The 20,445-nt window shown below is 36.3% G+C and overlaps 3 protein-coding genes across 3 annotated transcripts in view; 2 read left to right on the forward strand and 1 right to left on the reverse strand.

Annotated features, from left to right (window-relative positions):
* The first annotated feature begins 4,391 nt into the window (after positions 1-4,391).
* LOC121738007 (heterogeneous nuclear ribonucleoprotein U-like protein 1) overlaps positions 4,392-20,445 on the forward strand; it is a 36,125-nt gene continuing 20,071 nt past the window's right edge. Inside the window, exons 1-10 of the mRNA XM_042129801.1 lie at positions 4,392-4,663; positions 6,169-6,305; positions 6,618-6,775; positions 7,307-7,344; positions 12,875-13,062; positions 14,380-14,514; positions 15,633-15,743; positions 17,186-17,279; positions 18,154-18,290; positions 18,959-19,064. Coding sequence (XP_041985735.1) covers positions 4,534-4,663; positions 6,169-6,305; positions 6,618-6,775; positions 7,307-7,344; positions 12,875-13,062; positions 14,380-14,514; positions 15,633-15,743; positions 17,186-17,279; positions 18,154-18,290; positions 18,959-19,064 — 1,234 coding nt within the window. The 5' untranslated portion in view covers positions 4,392-4,533. The remainder of the gene's footprint in view (positions 4,664-6,168; positions 6,306-6,617; positions 6,776-7,306; positions 7,345-12,874; positions 13,063-14,379; positions 14,515-15,632; positions 15,744-17,185; positions 17,280-18,153; positions 18,291-18,958; positions 19,065-20,445) is intronic.
* LOC121738009 lies at positions 8,019-10,705 on the forward strand. The gene is made up of 3 exons (XM_042129803.1): positions 8,019-8,556; positions 9,138-9,229; positions 10,093-10,705. The coding sequence occupies exons 1-3, from the start codon at positions 8,307-8,309 to the stop codon at positions 10,675-10,677; spliced, it is 927 nt and encodes a 308-aa protein (XP_041985737.1). The 5' UTR covers positions 8,019-8,306; the 3' UTR covers positions 10,678-10,705.
* Positions 8,669-11,371, reverse strand: LOC121738008 (protein ALP1-like). The gene is made up of 2 exons (XM_042129802.1): positions 10,726-11,371; positions 8,669-10,054 (listed from the first exon to the last, which is right to left on the reverse strand). Exons 1-2 carry the CDS (start codon positions 11,161-11,163, stop codon positions 9,242-9,244), a joined length of 1,251 nt encoding a protein of 416 aa, XP_041985736.1. The 5' UTR covers positions 11,164-11,371; the 3' UTR covers positions 8,669-9,241.

Genomic DNA, 20,445 nt, shown 5'->3' on the forward strand with positions numbered 1-20,445 from the left:
GCTATTATTTCAAAGTCCTTGAACAAGTGTGTTCAAGGACGTTGAAATAATAGCCGGATATAAGAGCGTTTTTAGTTTTTATTTTTATATTGGTGTTGACTGTTCACTGTTGAGTAACGTGAAAACCCAGTAAGCTTAGTTTTGTCTACATTATTTTCATAATCCAGAATAAGAATATAAAACGAAATAAAACATTTAAAATAAGATTAAAACGTTTTAATATCATGGGTAGGTAGTATTAAAACATATTTTATTTATTCATATATGTTAGACGACCTCTGTGGCTCAGTTGGTGGGCTGTTGGTAGCTCATGCCAGGTCACGGGTTCGAATCCCGCCGACGGAACAAAAAGTTCCTGGATCATGGATGGGTATTAAATATGTGTATCATAATATAATAAAAATCTTAATTATAAGTATATATATATATATATATATATATATATATATATATATATATATATATATATATATATATATATATATATATATATATATATATATATATATATACTAGATGTCCCGCGCGGCTTCGCCCGCGTAAATTAGAATTTTTACAGAATCCGTAGGTACATTTTCCCATAAAAAATATTTCCCCCGTTTTTCCCACATTTTCCTGAGTTTCTTCTGTCGTATTAGTCTTAGAGTAATAATATAATATAACCTTCTCGATAAATTATGAGTCTTACTCGATAAATGATCTATCTAACACTGAGATAAGTTTTTAAATCGGACCTGTAGTTTCTGAGATTGACGCGTTCAAGCAAACATACTCTTCAGGTTTATAATATTAGGTAGATATAGATTTTTTTTAATTATCGCTTGACAAACTCGAGTCTCGATCTAAAAGACTATGAAATGGTATAATATGGTAGTGATGATGATGATGATGATGATGAAGAATGTTATTTGCATAGTAGCATATGCTTTCTGTTCTTAAAACAACGCCGAAACTCCCAAACTTGTATCTATAAAGAATCAGGAATTCTCTCAGCACCTTCCGAACCACGGTATACCAGGTATATCTCGGTGCAAAATCTTACTTGTTGGTAGCATATGCTTAGAATACTTCTCACGAAACCGAAGTCACCATATGTTTCCCTATAAGTTTTGAGGAGTTCCCTCGATTACTTATGGATCCTTCATCAGATCACCACTTTTCTGAATATAATACCAAATTGGGATGATACCCTATATACCAAAAGAAAAATTTTGAAAATCGGTTAACAAACGGCGGAGTAATCGTTGAATATAAGAAAACGAACATAACACCTCCCCCATTTTGAAAGTCGGTTAAAATTGTAGCCTATGTGTTATTTATTTAATATTTTAATCAGCACATGAATTGAATAACAAATTTTTTTTCAAATTAATCGTAGCACCATCTGTCAGGACAAACTAAAATTGAAATAGAATAATATTGAATGCGATGATAGCGCCGTCCGCCGGATCTAATGTAAAACATTCCAAAATCAACAACTCCTTATAAATAAGAAATTAATTAAAAAAACATTTTCCAGTAGACCAAACTGTAAATCTAAACCATTCTCGAATCTCCACGAACACACACAAAAAATTTCATCAAAATTGGTCCAGTCGTTTAGGAGGAGTTCAGTCACATACACACGCACACAAGAAATATATATATTAAGATATATATATATATATATATATATATATATATATATATATATATATATATATATATATATATATATATATATATATATATATATATATAGTATGAAAGTATTAAATATATTTCCGTTGTCTGGTACCCGTAAGGCGTAACACAAGTCCTGCGGGGCTAAAATGGTCGCTTTGGAAAATCACATTGAGAATCATAATATTATTCATTTTTTTAAAATCGCAAAATGCAAGTCTGCTTGCAATTCATGTCTTCAACTCGACAAGTCTTTAAATGAACGTGTCGAAAAAAGGAACTAATGCTGCCATCATACAAAAACGTCATTTTTGACAGTTCTCTTTTACGAGCAGCGATACCGCCCATGTTCATGTTTAACCTTGTCGCACTGTACGGTAGTAATTCGTACTAATTTGACATTTATCAGTTTGACAGTTTTGACAATTCATTTGCTGAATTGATTGAGAGGAATTGCTAAATGTGACCATTTTAGCTCTGCTGTACTTACCATGGGGCCAGACTGACGTGGTGTGAAGCGTCGATATATATTATATTATTATTATTTAATAAGTCTGCTTTTAATTCTTATTTCTTAAACAATTAAATCAATTTTTAGACAGGAGTTGAGTATCTCTGAGGATTATATTTTTATGTTGTACTGATTAAGCTATATATTATAGTGAGAATTAAGTTACAAAAATTTGTATAAGTATTGAGTACCTACCTAATATTTAATAAACTAACTACTACTACGCTAGTACTAACTATTTGTATGAAATGATGAATTAAACGTGATTATTCTGTTGTAATTTTTAAATTTTAATCCTACTTTTAACTGCCGCACACGGAGACAAACTTTTATTAGGTACTAAGCTGTAAATGTATCGTAGAGTCATCCCTTTTTTCTTTGAAAGGGATGACACTACGATGTTGCCACTTTTTAATTTCTTCACTTTCTTGATAGACTATACAGTCTACAACAACAGACTCAAAAAACTATAGGTCTACCAGAGTCTGATGGCAATTTTTGACAGCAGATTTTCAAAAAATATCCTTATCATTGGATAAATTTTTATATTTGCATGTTTCACCCACAAAATAAGCCGCTAAAGGAATAAAAAAGGATGAAAATGTTTTATTCCTGTTACCCCGGCATTGCTAGTCAATTTATTTTCTCACTTTGCCATCAGATTCTGGTAGACCTATAGTTTTTTGAGTCTGTTGTTGTAGACTGTATAGTCTATCAAGAAAGTGAAGAAATTAAAAAGTGGCAACATCGTAGTGTCATCCCTTTCAAAGAAAAAAAGGGATGACACTACGATGTTGCCACTTTTTAATTTCCTCACCTTCTTGACGGACTATACAGTTGTCTACGAAAACTTTATAATATAATGATTTAGAAGTTTTTCTACAAAAACATCAGTATACCCGCGGTAGTGTTCAATAACTTAATGTAAGTACAGTCTGTCAAAAAAGTCATAAAATTAAAAAGTGGCAACATCGTAGTGTCATCCCTTTTTTATATCAATCGTAAGAAAAAAGGGATGACACTACGATGTTGCCACTTTTTAATTTCATGACTTTTTTGACAGACTGTATAATGCAGTTCATATCTGTTCAACTTTTGTGGCAACCTTCTTATCCAAAATATTTTCTGAGTTTAAAAAAGGTACATTTGAATTTCAATGTTCGATCCAAGTTCGAACTTCGACGAACCATTCGGATTTCGGACACATTCGAACCAAATGACAACTGGAAATGATTCGAACGGAAAATTTGAAGTGCGTGAAATTTTTGTGGAGCAAGATTTTAAAAATAATTATTTTACTTACTGAATTTGTTGCCAGCTGAAATTGTCCTGCATATTGCATTGCTTAAAAGTAAGTCATCATTATAACAAATAATCTTTAATATCGGTATATGTTTATTTTTCTCTATACTTTATATTGCTTTGAGAATTGAGGCTGAAGTTGGAATCATGAAATACTCACCCGAAACAGTAAATTCGAACTGGCGCGCAAAGACAATAATATAATATTTAACTTTTTAACGCCGACATCGGCTGTCGGCAGGCCTGCTGCGAAGCGTGCAGCTGTGATTTATGCCTCGGCCGCACGTGAGTAATTAGTATTCTGTATGCACCTGCGTAAGACTTCGTGCTTATAACGATACCATTGGACGATAGATGCGTGTATCGTCCAATGGTATCGTCTCATAGCACGAAGCTTCGTACGATAGACGCATGTGTGATGTGCGGCCGCGGTATTAGGCTGCGTTTCCACTGAAGCGGAGCGGAGCTTTGCGGTGCCCGAATTGACCAATCGTGCTATTCCAGCGGAATGACAGCGAAGATTTTGAGCATGGTGATTGGTCAATTCGGCACCGCTAAGCTCCGCTCCGCTTCAGTGGAAACGCAGCCTTAGACTATTGTCTATTAACCAGATTAAAATCGTTTGTATTTTAGAAGCTTATTTTTGAACTTAACTCTCTGATGCAAAAGTCAAACGACTGCATAAAATTCGAAACAGAATCGCAGATGCTAAACAAAATATGCTAAATAAATCATTGCTTATCAATTATTATCATGAAAGGACACCGAACACTATAACACTATTTGCCGGAGGAAAGGAACGAAAAGAACTTTAAATTTCGCGGCATCCTTCCATAGACAAAGATATGACGTGGCTTTGTCTATGGTGTAAGCGGAAGTGTACCTGTCAATGTCAACCATTTTTCCGAGTTGCGACGACGCCATATTGGCTTTGCTTGCTTCGCGCTATTGTGGAAAGGTTGTTTTACCACAAGTGATGACTGTTTCTACGTAATATTCGTTTTGTGCCGTGATCAGTTATTATTGTGTATTAGTTCAGTATATATTTAACATCCAAAATGGATCCCGCTAAGATGAAAGTGGTGGATCTGAGATCTGAGCTTGGCGCGCTGGGCTTGGACACTAAAGGCAATAAGCCGGCTCTCGTGGAGAGACTGAAGAAGGCTTTAGAATCTAAGACTGGCAAGGGTAAGAAGTTTTATGATATCATATACCCCGCATCTTGAATATAAACTCAATTTTAAAGTTGACATCAGCAGTATTCAGCACGTGTGAAACACCATGTTATTTCGACTAGACGTTTGCCGTGACTTCGATCATCATCATAAAAATATCGCATGGGAACTTCCCGCGCTTTAAATTAGCTCAAGTCCTTCTCCTTAATATCCTTACGCGTATCAAAATTAGACTAATGTTGTTTTGAGTATTTTCAAAACAAACAAAGTGTGTTTTTCCATACAACACAAATCACAATATAGATAAGAGTTGCAATTTTCAATTACTACAAACGCAAACGATAAGAAACGCATTAAAACTGCTCGTAAAATTTTAATTTTAAAGCATTTTCACCCTTTCAAGTGTTTGTACACTTTGTCAGAACATTTTTATACAATCAATGTAGCTTTTCCGATAACCTTAGAAATATTGATTTGTGAATGTTGTAAAATAAATACGCTTGTACTGATCAGAAGACATGGAATTTCAAAGTATGTTTATTTGTTTATATCTTAACAACATTTTATTATAAACTAGCTATTAGACCGAGCTTTGCTCGGTATTCGATAAAACAAGAATAAAACTACATTTTCTAAAAATAATTCCTAGCTAGATCGATTTATCGCCCCCAAAACCCCCTATATACTAAATTTCATGTAAATTGTTGGAGCCGATTCCGAGATTCCAATTATATATACAAAAATTGCTCGTTTAAAGATATAAGATTATAATTAACTGTATGGAGGTTTAACAGTATTTTGTTACTATGTACCAGTATAATATGTCGAGACTGTAACACGGTCACATTAAACTTGACGCATCGCTGGAATACAATAACATGCCTGCTCCATAATGACGTCATCAAACCATGCGTCAAGTTAATGCGGTCATATTAACTTATGTTATATGTTGATATGTAATAAAAAACTGAAATGATGTCATCATTTTGAGCTTAAAGTTATTTTGATAGAGCAAAAAACACTGAAGGAAAAAAATCAATGTCACTGTTTTAAAGTCTTGCGTGTGTTTTTTAAAATTTTATATTGCATGTGTGTATGTGCTCAACTACTAATAATAAAAACTAAGGAAACGTAACTCCAATACTTCAAACATTTTGAATTTGGTTCCTTTTCGCACACTAAAATATGGCAATAGCAACGAAACACTAACACTCAAATTTACGAAATAAAGCTCTTGACATTAATTATTGTCACTTCTATATTTACACAAAATTGTGTACTGAATACATGCATAAAGTATGAATGTATTCGTGTCACATTTTGTAGACTCGCTGACAAATTTTTTCGACACAGTTACTCTTCCTTAGTTTTTATTATTCGTAGGTGCTTGTCGCACATTAGTTTCTTTATTGTACTATGAAGGGCTTATATATCTTAAAATAATATAACCTCTCTCTCTCTCATAATATTCACAGTAGAAATTACAAGGTCTAAAAACAAAATTATTTTGTCCTACAGTGATTGCCGATACAACAATTTTGGACACGTCGACTGAGGATGTCGAGGATACACCGAGGAAACCTACTCCTGCAGCGAGGACGACCAGGCGTTCATCGTCGTCCAGACTTGCTGCTACACCAGCAAAGGTGAGTAAGGTAATATGTGTCGTCTTTTTTTTTTTCTATGTGAATGGTTTTTTAACACACTTTAATTAGCTTGGGCTGTATGTATGTAATGGAATCTTTGAGAACGATTTTGCCGTCTATTTAGAGCCAATGACAATGCAATAATTTGTTAAAATTAAAAAAAAAAAAAAAAAATTGTTTTTTTCTTTAGTTTTTTGTTAAACTATAAGTACAAGTTTATTTTATTGCATATAATATTTTATTGTGATTTAAACTCTTGGCTTACTAAAGCTTTTTCAGAAAATTGTAGATTACTGCCAAAATTTTGTTTTAATATTTTAGACCATTCGTGAGGAACCTCCGAAGGTGATTGAGGAAGATGCGAAAGAGACTCAAGAAGAGGAAAATGTTGAGGATGACGAAGAAAAGAAGGTTGAAGAAGAAGAAAAAGAGGATCCAAAAGTAGAGAAACCAGAGGAGGTGCAGACTGCTAATGAAGAGTAAGTTTTAGTTGCTGTGCAGAATGGTTGCATTACCGATGACACATTTTTGCAATTATGGTATTAGTATTGTACTGTATGCTGCAATTGAAAGCATAACATTTTAGTTATAACTTATAGCAATAGGTATTTTATCTATACTAATATTATAAAGCGGAAGAGTCTGTTTGTTTGTTTGAACCCACTAATCTCAGGAACTATTGGTCCGATTTGAAATTTATCGAGGAAGGCTATAGGCTATGTTATTTCATCACGCTAAGACTAATAGGAACGAAGAATAGAGGAAAATGTGGCAAAAAGGGGGGAAAATTTTAAATTCATAATGAAAGAGCAATTTTTCTGTTATTTGGCACAGATAAGAAGTGGACCACGTATAGAGGATCATCGGCTAATTTTTGTGGACTAATTCATCTGTGAAATATCTAATTTACGCGGGCGAAGCCGCGCGGAACGTCTAGTTTATTTATAAAACTGAACAAAATCTAGTGTATCATGATTTATGATATTGAGTGTTATATTTTTTATCAACAGGAGTCAATCGCCTGACCCAGCTCCCAAGAGTAATGATGGTAAGTTTATCGATGATTGATAACTTTACAAATAATATATAAAAATAATGGAAAAATGTGGGTCTTATAAAGTAAGAACGAATGAAAAATTACAATACAGCTGTATGTATAAAATAAGTAGTTAAAGCAAGGCCAATGATCTGGCACACTGGCTACATAACTTTTAGATCACTCACACACACACTTTTAGATTACTCATCGAAAAGATCGCAGTCGGTATATACAGGTGTAACAAAACTGAGTGATAATACTTTAGGGTGTGTATGTGTTCCTTTCATGATCACTGTGAAAGTAGCAGCGCTGAAAGACCTGAAAGATATATATTTTTTTCACTTTTGTATGGGCAAGCGAACCGGCGTTACGAGGTTCCCCATACAAACCTGAAAAAAAGTTGGTCTTTCATCGCTGCTACTTTCACAGTGAATTCTCTTCAAGCAACACGTACGCACCCCTTTTTACCCTTTGGGTACCCTAAAAACGACAGTTTTTAAATTGTTAGTTACTTTATCCACATATCCTTATAGTCTAAGCGATAAGTTGAGAATGGCGAAATATAGAGATAAGGGTCATAAAAATACGTGCGATAGCTCATTAGATTCGGGAAGACGTCTAGAAAAATGTATCGGAAGCGTGTATTAGCACACAAAAAATTGCAAAAGTTATAATGGTGGGTACAGACTGGTGAAACGTAACATGCAATGTGTCATGCAATGAAAGAATTCACCGTACACATTGCTGCAATGTATCATGAAAGGTAACACACTTTGTAACAATTTCTCATAGTTTGGACGTCTTGTGCGCGCGAAATGTGCATTTCACGCGCACGCTACGAGCATTACAAGCCGCGCGCGGAGCGATCCGTGATTTGTCGGTTTTTCGAACGAACACAAAGGGGCGCGCAGTGTGCGCGGAGCAGCCAACGTGGACGGTCGTTTTGAAATCAACACGTGCACGCAACGAACATGGAGGACGACACTGCGTGGAGTGAGGAAAAAGCATTTTGCTTGATAGATGCGTACAGAGTTCGTGAAATTTTGTGGAACCCACAAAATGAAAACTATTTTAAGAAAAATCTTAAGCAAGATGCGTGGTCGGAAATCGCAAAGTTGATGTCAATGACTGTAGAAAAATGCAACAACAAAATTGTTAGTCTTCTCTCTTCATACCGCCGCGAAAAGCTGAAGGAAAAAAAATCAAAGGGGACAGGAAAAGGTAAGAATAATGATTAATGTTTGTATTATTATTGTTTTTTTTTTTCTTCATTTATAAAGATTAACAAACAGTAGGTAATCACATTAATTAGTGTAAAATTTTGGTATTTAAATCTATAACATTGTGAAACCAGCAACATTAACCACATAGTATCTACATAAAGTATAATGGTAGATAAAGACATACAGGATGTCCCGTAAATACTACGACATACTGCCACAGCTGATTTTTTTTCGCGATTTCGAAGTTGGTCCCATAGTAAAAGTTGTTCGTATTGATGAGTACTTTAACCTCTGGCAGTATGTCGTACTATTTACGGGACAGCCTGTATTGTAATGTAAGTGGTAATGTAAGTGTATAAAAAATACCACGAGAATGTGTAATTGTTTACTTCTGACGTAAAACGAGGGGTGTTATAAGTCTGACCCCTAAAACTGTGGGCCTGTCTGTCTGTAGCATCGTAGCGCTTAAACGGATGGACCAATTTCGATGCAAAAACGAGAAAAAGGAATTCAAACCTCATGTTTCAGCTACATTATTTATTTATCCTAAACAATTAACTTTGTATTACTCGGTTGCAGGTGCCTCGGAAACATACATAAGTCGATGGTTTGCCTATGATGCTTTGAAGTTCTTAGACGACAGGAACACACCGAGAAAGAGAAAAAATACGGTATGGATTATTCTATGAACATCTGTCTTGCCAAGAAACCTTTCCTTCTTTCGTAAAATAATCAGCCAATTCATCTCTAATAGCATTTAGATGTGCAGGTGATCGTCTGGGAATATTTCTTATGGGCAGTAATGATGTCATGTCGTCATTATTTCGCCTCCACGAACCTTCATTTAAAATTCCTTCTACCTCCTGATCAACTAATCCTGGAGTTATGAACACGTTTCTAGAATGACGTTTCAAATAATTATGTAGAAGAACGATTGCCATAACTACCAATTCAGCATTATCAGGCTGTAAAAGCATTGGTTTTCTTAAAACTCTGAACACAGACGATATAATTCCAAATACGTTCTCAACAATCCGTCTAGCTCTACTTAATCGGTAATTAAATATTCTCTTCGATGAACCCTTTGGAGGTGTCCCACCATATGGTTTCATCAAGTTTTCACTTAAAGCAAAGGCACTATCGCCTACAAAAAAATATGGGATGGAAATATTTCTATCGGGGAGTGGACGCGGCGATGGCAGGTTTATTGTGTGATTCTCTATCATATCATATAATGTGGTATCTTTGAAAACTCCGCCATCTGAAATTCTCCCTTGGCATCCCACGTCTACGAATAGAAAATTATAATCTGCATCAACTAGAGCAAACAAAACGATGCTAAAATTTTGTTTATAATTATAGAACTCGGTTCCGCTTTTGATAGGTGCTTCAAGTATAACGTGCTTTCCGTCTAATGCCCCTGAACAGTGTGGAAAGTTCCACCGGTCTTCAAACTCCTTGCTTATCTTCAACCAGGCTTCGGCTGTCGTTGGTATCTAAAAAGAAAACAATTAATTATTTTTTGCATTTTTAGGAGTCACTTCATCGCTCGGACTTGGAAAACACTGCCGACCAAAATGTGTTCACCCCTCCAGTACTACCAAATGAATGTAGTCCAAAGAGCGCTAAACAAACCAGGAGGGATGACAATGTGCTCTCAGATGTGATGGGAATACTGAAAACAACAGCCAACAAATTGGACAATTCGATAGGTATTTCTGATACAACGAAAAGTTTCGCTTCCTTTATAGGGGCTAAAATGACTAGTTATTCTCCACAAACTAGGACTTCGGTCGAACATGCAATTTTTGAAATAATTATGAAAGCTGACAGGGGATATTACGAATCGTGGCGTCATCAAAATAACCATGCATATGGTTCACACCAAGATGACTATTTATCCAGGGCAAGACAGAACTGTGTGGATCTGACCGGATATTCTAATCGTCCCTCAACATCGGCCGGACCACCATCGGGCACAAACGAAGCGGGACCCTATGGCTATACTACGGCAAGAAATGAAGATACTACTGACTATCCAACCAACCAGCCGCCCTTGTCGGTCTCTTCACAAGAGTCTTACACGTCTTCTATGGATGACTTTAATGATTTAATGTGATAAATAAAGACACTTCTAAACATAAATAAAGATTTTCATAATACGTACCTTAATGTATTCTTTTAATTCCTCCATTATTGCGGCGCACACTTCAGGTACAATAGCACTTATGGATTGTTTCGATACTCTAAACGTATACTGCAGACTTGTGTAAGAGTCCCCGGAACCTAAAAATCGAAGTGTTATTGCTAGCCTATCTTGGATTGAAATTGGAGCTCTTAAATTTGTATGGTTTCGACTAATTCTTGGTCCAATCATCTCGAGTAAATTTTCAAAGTCTGTTGGCGTCATCCTAGTAAAGTTTTTGTATTGTCCACTTATGTGCTGAAAATTCATATCAGTAAGCAGTTCTCTACCTTCTCTCCGTTTATACAATTCTGTCCGCCACCAACGTCGGGGTCTTCGGCGTGTTTTCATGAGTTGATGTATTATTAATAATGAAGTACTGATAATCGTCATAGCAAGAACGTGGTCTTCGGACTCCATGCTTCGTGTGATCTATGGTTTTGTAAGTGACGCGCACGAAAAAAACGTGTATCGAAGGGCCGTGTTCGCGGCAGAATGGCGGAAACAGACGAACGCGGGAGGTTCGTAGTGAATGCGCGTTAAGAGCGCGCTATGCGTCCACGCTTGCAGCGAACATGCAATGAAAGGCAGAATTATACATTTCATGTTACGTTTCACCAGTCTGTACCCACCTTAAGCAAATTAGGTTGCCAAAAAAAATTGCTCCCGTTGGAAATTTAACTTCAAGTTAATTTTTCAACAAATTAGACAAATGTTAACTAACGAAATTTTTTCGAACTTCCGTCCTCATTGTACTTTAAATAAAATCTTAAATAATTTTCGTAAAAAATTTTCACTTCGTGGAGCCCTTGATATAAACATACTTAATAAGATCACGCCATAAAAGTTAAAAAAAAAATTAATACTTTATTTATAATAATTTTTTAACTTGAACAAAAAACTAGAAATCCAAGTAATATTGTCAAAAAAAAAAAATTGTTTCATTTATTATCACGTAATTGTTTTCATATCAATGAAGGACATATATTAACTAAAAAAAATTTTTTTCCGCCATTTGCTAATAAAAAATTTATTAACCAATGGACTATTTCGATGCTTTTAAAAGAATTTTTTTCTTACCTTTATTCTTGAAAATATTATGATTTTTAGAAACAATTTTTTTTTCTTAATAACAAAATTTTATTGTTTATAATCGTTTTTTTAATTTCAATTGTTTAAATTATTAGTTTAGAAAAAAATTTCCACTTAAAAATCATGATTGATTTTTTTCGGAGTTTTTAACAAAAAACGTAATACCTTTTTTTGGCAACCTAATTTGCTTATAACTTTTGCAATTTTTTGTGTGCAGCGTGTATTAGCACACAAAAAATTGCAAAAGTTTTCAACAAATTAGACAAATGTTAACTAACGAAATTTTTTCGAACTTCCGTCCTCATTGTACTTTAAATAAAATCTTAAATAATTTTCGTAAAAAATTTTCACTTCGTGGAGCCCTTGATATAAACATACTTAATAAGATCACGCCATAAAAGTTAAAAAAAAATTAATACTTTATTTATAATAATTTTTTAACTTGAACAAAAAACTAGAAATCCAAGTAATATTGTCAAAAAAAAATTTGTTTCATTTATTATCACGTAATTGTTTTCATATCAATGAAGGACATGTATTAACTAAAAAAAATTTTTTTCCGCCATTTGCTAATAAAAAATTTATTAACCAATGGACTATTTCGATGCTTTTAAAAGAATTTTTTTCTTACCTTTATTCTTGAAAATATTATGATTTTTAGAAACAAATTTTTTTTCTTAATAACAAAATTTTATTGTTTATAATCGTTTTTTTAATTTCAATTGTTTAAATTATTAGTTTAGAAAAAAAATTCCACTTAAAAATCATGATTGATTTTTTTCGGAGTTTTTAACAAAAAACGTAATACCTTTTTTTGGCAACCTAATTTGCTTATAACTTTTGCAATTTTTTGTGTGCTAATACACGCTTCCGATACATTTTTCTAGACGTTCGTCTTCCCGAATGTAATGAGCTATCGCACGTATTTTTATGACCCTTATCTCTATATTTCGCCATTCTCAACTTATCGCTTAGACTATTAGTCGTCTGTGACTACATTATTCAGCTGTCACCTTAAATTATTTTCAATTTATTTCAGCTGAGGCCATGGAGACAGATGATGTTCAACCTGCGGAGACAAAAAATGGCTCCGGATCCTACGACCCCGAGGAGCCAACTAAGATGGAAACCAACGAGCATGACAAACCGGAGTCGGAGGGAGAAACGAAGCCGGAGCATGAGGATGGTGAAGGAAATGATAAAGAAAGTGCAGATAAGAAGGATAAGGTTTGTAATACTATTGTTAGTCATGTTTTCTTGTAAAGAAATATAATATTATAATATTATTACGATGATGAAATCAGTGACATTTGAGAACATGAACTTTACGTGGGAGAGCCATGCTTCGGCACAAATGGGCCGGCTGGACCGGAGAAATACCACGTTCTCACAGAAAACCGGCATGAAAAAGCGCTTGCGCTGTGTTTGCCGAGTGAGTGAGTTTACCGGAGGCCCAATCCCCTACCCTATTCCCTTCCCTACCCTCCCCTATTCCCTTCCCTACCCTCCCCTATTCCCTTCCCATCCCTACCCTATTACCCTATTCCCTCATAAAAGGCCGGCAACGCACCTGCAGCACTTCTGATTCTGCGAGTGTCCATGGGCGACGGAAGTTGCTTTCCATCAGGTGACTCGTTTGCTCGTTTGCCCCCTTATTTCATCAAAAAAAATACATGAGTCGATGAAATTATATACTGACATTTCCCATCCCACAACCTGTACATTTTGTAGTACACTTTACGGAAAAACTATCACACCTGTTAACATAGTAATTTTTATTTATATGTAGATGTGTTATCATCCATCAGTCAAGGTTTTTTATACCATGTGTTATTAATTATTATCGGTCAGTCAAGGTGTTACGATGTGAGCCCTCACAAAGCTCGGCTTTTAGCTTGTAACATAAGGGTAATTACTCATTTTTTCTGTAATAATTTAAATAAACCTGTCTAGTTTTTCCATGATCAACGGGTTAATATATCTTAGTATACAAAAAAATCATAAAATACTCCTTTTTGTTTTGTATTTCGAATCATTTTCCCCGTCGCAAAGCCTACATTTGTAAAAAAAAAAAACTACCACTTTCAAACTGTTAGTAACCCACTTCTTCCACTCACGTCTTCCATTTATTGCTATCCCTTTTAAGAATAAGAATAAGAATACTTTTATTTCCAGCATCACACGAAACATCATAATACTTAAACAGTATTCAATGGTACAGTTATTATGATCTAGTTACATTTATTACAATGCTGTGTCATGTGTGATGCCAATTGGCCCCAGCTCAGCAAACGCAGCAAGCAAGCCCGCTGCCGGCTGCACTGATATTCTCCGGGGACCAATGAGTGGCTTCACAACACTAATAAACTAAACAATAAAACTTATAGAAAGAAAACAATTATTAATAATAATGACATGGAACTATATACATTTAAAAATACAACTAAATAATCTCAAAAGATAGATCGACTAACCTTTTATGTGCTGTTGGCTTTTACATTTAAGAAGAGATAAAAAAAAATACACAATTTAATTTTATTTCAGCCTCCACGAAAACTGACAGAAGAGGAGGAATGGATAGAGTTAAACAAGAGATTGCAGATCAAAGAGCAGGAGAGATTAGAGAGAGAAAGAAAGCAAAAGGAGGAGGATGAGAGAAAACTAGAGGAGTTGAGTAATGTGAGTGCTTAGCTCTTATTGGTTTGGGAGTGGAAAAGTTACTAATTTAAATTAATATACAGGTTGTTAGGGTAAACCATAAAGTTAATATACCCAGCGGAATAGAAAAATAAAGGCCTGAATAAGAGAGATGTCACTATCGGTAACACTGCATGTTAAAAAGAGACGTGTGATACATGACAGCAGCACTCTTTTTTTGACGTCCAGTCGGCACGTGCCGCACGTTGACAATTTAATCTCATAGAAATCATGTTCAATCATGCTTGTGTAAGAGTATACGTACACATATTTTTACACACAGATGTAAACCATATTCGATTTCGTTTGACAGCTCGAGATTGTTGCTCTATTCCGCTAGGTATATTAACTTTATGGGGTGAACACCATTATCCTTAAAGTCATCAAATGAGCCCGTCAGAATGAACAACTTTTTGTATTTAGTCCCAAATTATACATAGACAATACAGTTACTATACAAGCGTCCAACATTTTTACTGAAATAACTAATAAGCAATGTTACAAAAGTAATAAAATATGCATAATGCCATGTGAATAGAATTTGTAGCACATGCAAATATAGTAATGCGTTTATTGCGATTTCTAATTATCACATGCAAATGATTTTGAAAATTGTTTAAATAGTACCTAAACTGAATAACCATAAGCATGTTAGTGTCTAAGCACACTAGGACGAAGTTACGTGGCGTAAATTCCGCATGATGCGGCGTAAAGCCTGCAATGTACCTATTTTAAATTACCGATGACACACTATTTCGTCGCGTTCCGTCCGTATTTTGTATGCGTTTAACATTACGGATGTAATCATGCTGAATTTACGCCGCGTAACTTCGGCTTAGTGTGTTTAGACATTAAGGGTATCTTACAGAAGGATTTTGTCAAGCTTTTAAATTTGTTTAGAATTTCTTTAAAAGTAATAGTCCACTGAAAAAAATTCATATAAATTCAAAAATATTGTATCTTTATGTACTTTAAAAGTACATAAAGATACAATATTTTGTCTGCTAAACGCTTACAATGAAATAGTAACAGTTTTGTATGTATCGCCATCGTAACCTTAGTCTAGTAATTTCGTTTCAATGATGAAATCTCTCCGCTAGGATCCGATCAAACTGCAACGTTTGAAACGTAAGCATGAGAAGAAAGCTCGTTGGAACAACTACTACAGGACGATAGAGGCTACCAATAAAGTTCTAACACCACCCTCGCCTGTAAGTAGTTTTTCTGTTATACTATAATAGAATTACGCAGGGATCGTACGATGAGGGTTTTTCATATTTTATTTGCCACCAGCACCCGTAGCATGGCTACAGTAGAAATACGAAAGTATAGACTAACAGCGGAGATAAACTGAAGGTGCCGCTCCGATCCTTACCGCGGCGATATCGTTAAAAAAATCAATCAATGCATACTATCGCTTGACAAACTTGGGAAATCTCGCGGCCGCGAATTCTCAAGCGATACTATGTATTACAATAATGAAGATAAAGCTTAAAATCATATGAAAATGACACTGAAAATGTTCGCAGCTTTTTTACGTGGGAGAGCCATGCTTCGGCACGAATGGGTCGGCTCGACCGGATTAATACCACGTTCTCACAGAAAACCGGCGTGAAACAGCGCTTGCGCTGTGTTTCGCCGAGTGAGTGAGTTTACCGGAGGCCCAATTCCCTATCCTATTCCCTTTCCTACCCTCCCTTATACCCTTCCCTTCCCTACCTTCCCCTATTACCCTATTCCCTCTTAAAAGGCCGGCAACGCACATGCAGCTCTTCTGATGCTGCGAGTGTCCATGGGCGACGGAAGTTGCTTTCCATCAGGTGACCCGTTTGCTCGTTTGCCCCCTTATTTCATAAATAAAAAAAAAAAAAGCTGAACTGCCATTTCGGTGTGAATTGTGCCATTTAGGGTATATTGTGTCAATTAGGTATATTATCGTGACACATGACAGCTGTATCGTGGCATATGGCAGCAGTTTGACCCTAACGATGCGGCGTCGTTTCACGATGCGACGTCACATCGTGAAACGACGCCGCATCGTGGTACGACACGACGTCGTATCGTGTTTATGTGTCCCGTCCCTAGGGTAACATAGCCACACCTGGTGGCAAATAGAATATAAAAAAACCCTAATTTCCCGCAAATATATACTTCATTGTGGTCTTCTCTATATTTGTGCCAAATTACGTAAAATTCAGTCCCGTAGAGACAAACTTTTCAGCTATACAATATTAGCATTTTATAGTATTTGTTTGGGTCCATGAAATGTAATAGTTAAGGGATTTCAGAGACGGAAACTTAAGTAATTTTGTTTCAAATTAGGTACTAAACACACTGCCGCACTTTAATCGTTATTAAATGTCTCTGAGTACGGCGGTTAGTAACACTGAGTCTCCCAACTAGTACAGTAATATAGGAACGCATGAAGTATACAAGAAATGGCCCAAAAGCCAGGGGAGACTAAAAATATGTATAGTACTAACTTTCAAACAATAATTTCTTACGCCATAAAATGAGGCAATTTTGTTTAAACTTGTTAACTAGTAGACGTAAAGCAATTTTGCGAATGCAACTAAAGTTCTAAGTTATAATAAAAGCCCTGCGTTATCTTATGTTTTTTATTTTTATTTTGATGTTTTTGTTTCGTTTTTAGCACACCGGCAAAGGGAAAAAGAAGTCGGAGCCTATTGTTGAGCCCAAGATAGAGGAACCAGAGTTGAATGACAACAAAGTTACTCTGTCGTGGTGTGAGTATATTATGTTTATTGTCATAAACCAAAAAAAGTCTCCTGAAACTGGGGTTGTCAGGTCGCTAAGCCGAAAAGCCGGACAAAGTAGGCAGCTTGGCCGGACATTTAAAAAAAAAGCCAGAAACTTTTATTTAATCAACGAGCTTTTGCCCGCGGCTTCGCTCGCGTTAAGAAGTATTATTGTGTACAAACTTTCATCACCTATTTGAACCCCTTGGGGTTGGAATTTATCAAAATCCTTTCTTAGCGGATTCCTGATGCCTACGCCATAACATCTACCTGCATGCCAAATTTCAGCCCGACCCGTCCAGTGGTTTGGGCTGTGCGTTGATAGATCACTATGTCAATCAGTCAGTCACCTTTGAGTTTTATATATATATATATATATATATATATATATATATATATATATATATATATATATATATATATATATATATATATTTACTGAAATTAGTAGGATTTTTATATAAAATTATGATGCAAATTCTTAATTAATGCTATTTTCTATGAATTTCATTAACTTGCTAATTTTGATGTCACAGCATGCTACGTGTAATTATTACTTTGCTATTTGCTAAAAACTCGGCATCGTGAATTATCTGTTCGCATCGCACCGCTCGCGTCGAGTATTATTTCGCATCGAGTGAAAAATAGCAATTCGTTAACAGATAGCGCCGCGGTGCGTAACAGTGCGGACGTGAACTTTCATGATCGCAGAACTGCGCACGATAATATTAGCAATCGTATTTTTTAGCAAGTATGATTAATTTAATTATTGCTAATTGTTATTTAACAATAATTTTGATTGCTAATGCTATTTTTACCTACACTAGCGCTTGTTATAAGTAAACATTCTCATTGTGTCCAGATGACAGCGACCTGAACCAATACCTTGAGCTGCCTGAGCTGAACTCGGTGGTGCCGCTCAGCGAGGGAGCCTTCGCGCACGCGTGGGCCGGCGCGCGGGCCTCGCACGGCGTCAACACGGGACGAGTGTGCTACGAGGTAGGACTTAGGACGAGTGTGATACGAGGTGGGACGAGTGTGCTAGGAGGTGGGACGAGTGTGATACTAGGTAGGACGAGTGTGCTACGAGGTCGGACGAGTGTGCTACGAGGTGGGACGAGTGTGATACTAGGTAGGACGAGCGCGCTACGAGGTAGGACGAGTGTGCGAGGTAGGACGAGTGTGATAAGAGGTAGGACAGCGATCTAAACCAATACGTCGAGCTGCCGGAGCTAAACTCGATGGTGCTGCTCAGCGAGGGAGCACCTCAAGCACACGTGGGCCAGCGCGCGCGCCTCGCACGGCGTCAACGCGGGGCGAGTGTGCTACGAGGTATGACGAGCGTGAGACGAGTAGGATAAGAGACGAAAGGAGTGAGCTGCGAGTTAGGGCGAGTTTGATACGAGGTAGGGCGAGTGTGATACGCGGTAATACGAGAGTGATAAGAGGTGGGACGAGTGTGATACGAGGTAGGACGAGTGTGATACGAGGTAGGATGAGTGTGATAAAAGGTAGGACGAGTATGATACGAGGTAGAACGACTGAACGAAAGTGCTACGAGGTACGATAGTTACGAACGCGGCCAATACCCAAGAATGTAGTTTTTGCGGTACCTAGATAGATGTTCTTGCTAAAATATTACTATAGGAGTACTAATGACCTTGCAGGTTCGTGTTGGTGCCGTGGTGACGACGACGGAGGCGACAGACAAGGAGCAAATACTCAACGGGCTGAGAATCGGCTGGTCCACTGATGACTCCACCCTGCATCTGGGTGAGTTTATTTATTTATTTATTCGGTAAAGTAACAGACAGCAAAGTAATACAGTTAACAAAAATATACAAAAAGAAGTAACATTTTACCATGCAGTCCAATAAATACTATACACAATATTCACAATAATAATAATAAAAGCAAATGTCAAGTACTCCAATTACACCAAAATATTTAATTCATCAAGCCCCATACCGTCGACCGAGACACAATAGAAATTCTATTGTGTCTTGTTTTTCCACGATCGACGAGTAAAATAAGTCATTCAACAATAATGATTAGAATTACAGTTGTCACAGTCACACCATAAAGTTAATATACCTAGCGGAATAGAGAAACAAAGGCCTGAGCAAGAGAGATGTCACTATCAGTAACACTGTGTGGTAAAAAGAGACGTGTGATACATGAGAGCAGCACTCTTTTTTTGACGTCCAGTCGGCACGTGCCGCACGTTGACAATTTAATCTCATAGAATTCATGTTCAATCATGCTTGTGTGTGTACTGTATACGTACACATATTTTTCACACAGATGAAAACCAATTTTGGTTTCGTTTGACAGCTCGAGATTGTTGCTCTATTTCGCTAGTTATATTAACTTTATGAGTCACACACTACGAATAATAAAAACTAAGGAATCGTAACTCCCATACTATTACCGTTTTAAATTTGGTTCCTTTTGATCTGTCATGTAACGTCAGCCTAGTACCGCTCAAGGTCACCTAAATATTGCAAATGTATTGAAATGTGTACCTAAGGTACACTTTTTCGACAAGTATTGTGGAGCATGTTTTTTGACGGAGTTACTTTTCCTTTGTTTTTATTATTCGTAGGTCACACATGTTTTTAACACATACTTAATAAATGACGAGTTTTTTGACAGAGGGTCAATGATTATCACCGCTTGGTTAAGGCATTACAAGTATTTAAGTTCATACCTGTAAGGCAAAATGGATATCGCATATTTATATAATAATAATGTGTGATCAGTGCTGAGCAGGAATATCAACGATTTGTATTTACTCTCGTTCACACTTTTGTGTATGAGATCGCAAGCAAATCTACATAAAAACTAAAATTAGTGTCTGAACACACTAGGCTGAAAATACGCGACCGAACTTCCGAGGCCGATTTTACGTTCCGAGTTCCGACGCATTCGGCTAATGACACACGATAAGAGCCGGAATTACGCGGCAATCTAGGACCGAACATTTTTGCGGCATTAAAAGTATCTCCATATGTTTGGCGTGAAAATGTAACAGACAGACACACTATCGCATTTATAATAATACTAGCGACCCGCCCCGGCGTCGCACGTATATAAAATATATAGCCACTGAAAAAATTATATAAGCCTATGATTCATGTGGTCTACTTCTTAT

Source organism: Aricia agestis, chromosome 22, assembly GCF_905147365.1.
Source record: "Aricia agestis chromosome 22, ilAriAges1.1, whole genome shotgun sequence".
In the NCBI taxonomy this organism is placed as follows: domain Eukaryota; kingdom Metazoa; phylum Arthropoda; class Insecta; order Lepidoptera; family Lycaenidae; genus Aricia; species Aricia agestis.

Bases quoted from the DNA above. Each gene is read 5' to 3' on its own strand.
- LOC121738008 (XM_042129802.1), bottom strand. From the start codon at position 11,163: ATGGAGTCCGAAGACCACGTTCTTGCTATGACGATTATCAGTACTTCA. The intron at 10,055-10,725 runs GTACGTATTATG...TTTTCTTTTTAG, and splicing joins AATTAAAAGAATACATTAAG to ATACCAACGACAGCCGAAGC.
- LOC121738009 (XM_042129803.1), top strand. From the start codon at position 8,307: ATGGAGGACGACACTGCGTGGAGTGAGGAAAAAGCATTTTGCTTGATA. The intron at 8,557-9,137 runs GTAAGAATAATG...ACTCGGTTGCAG, and splicing joins ATCAAAGGGGACAGGAAAAG to GTGCCTCGGAAACATACATA. The intron at 9,230-10,092 runs GTATGGATTATT...TTGCATTTTTAG, and splicing joins CGAGAAAGAGAAAAAATACG to GAGTCACTTCATCGCTCGGA.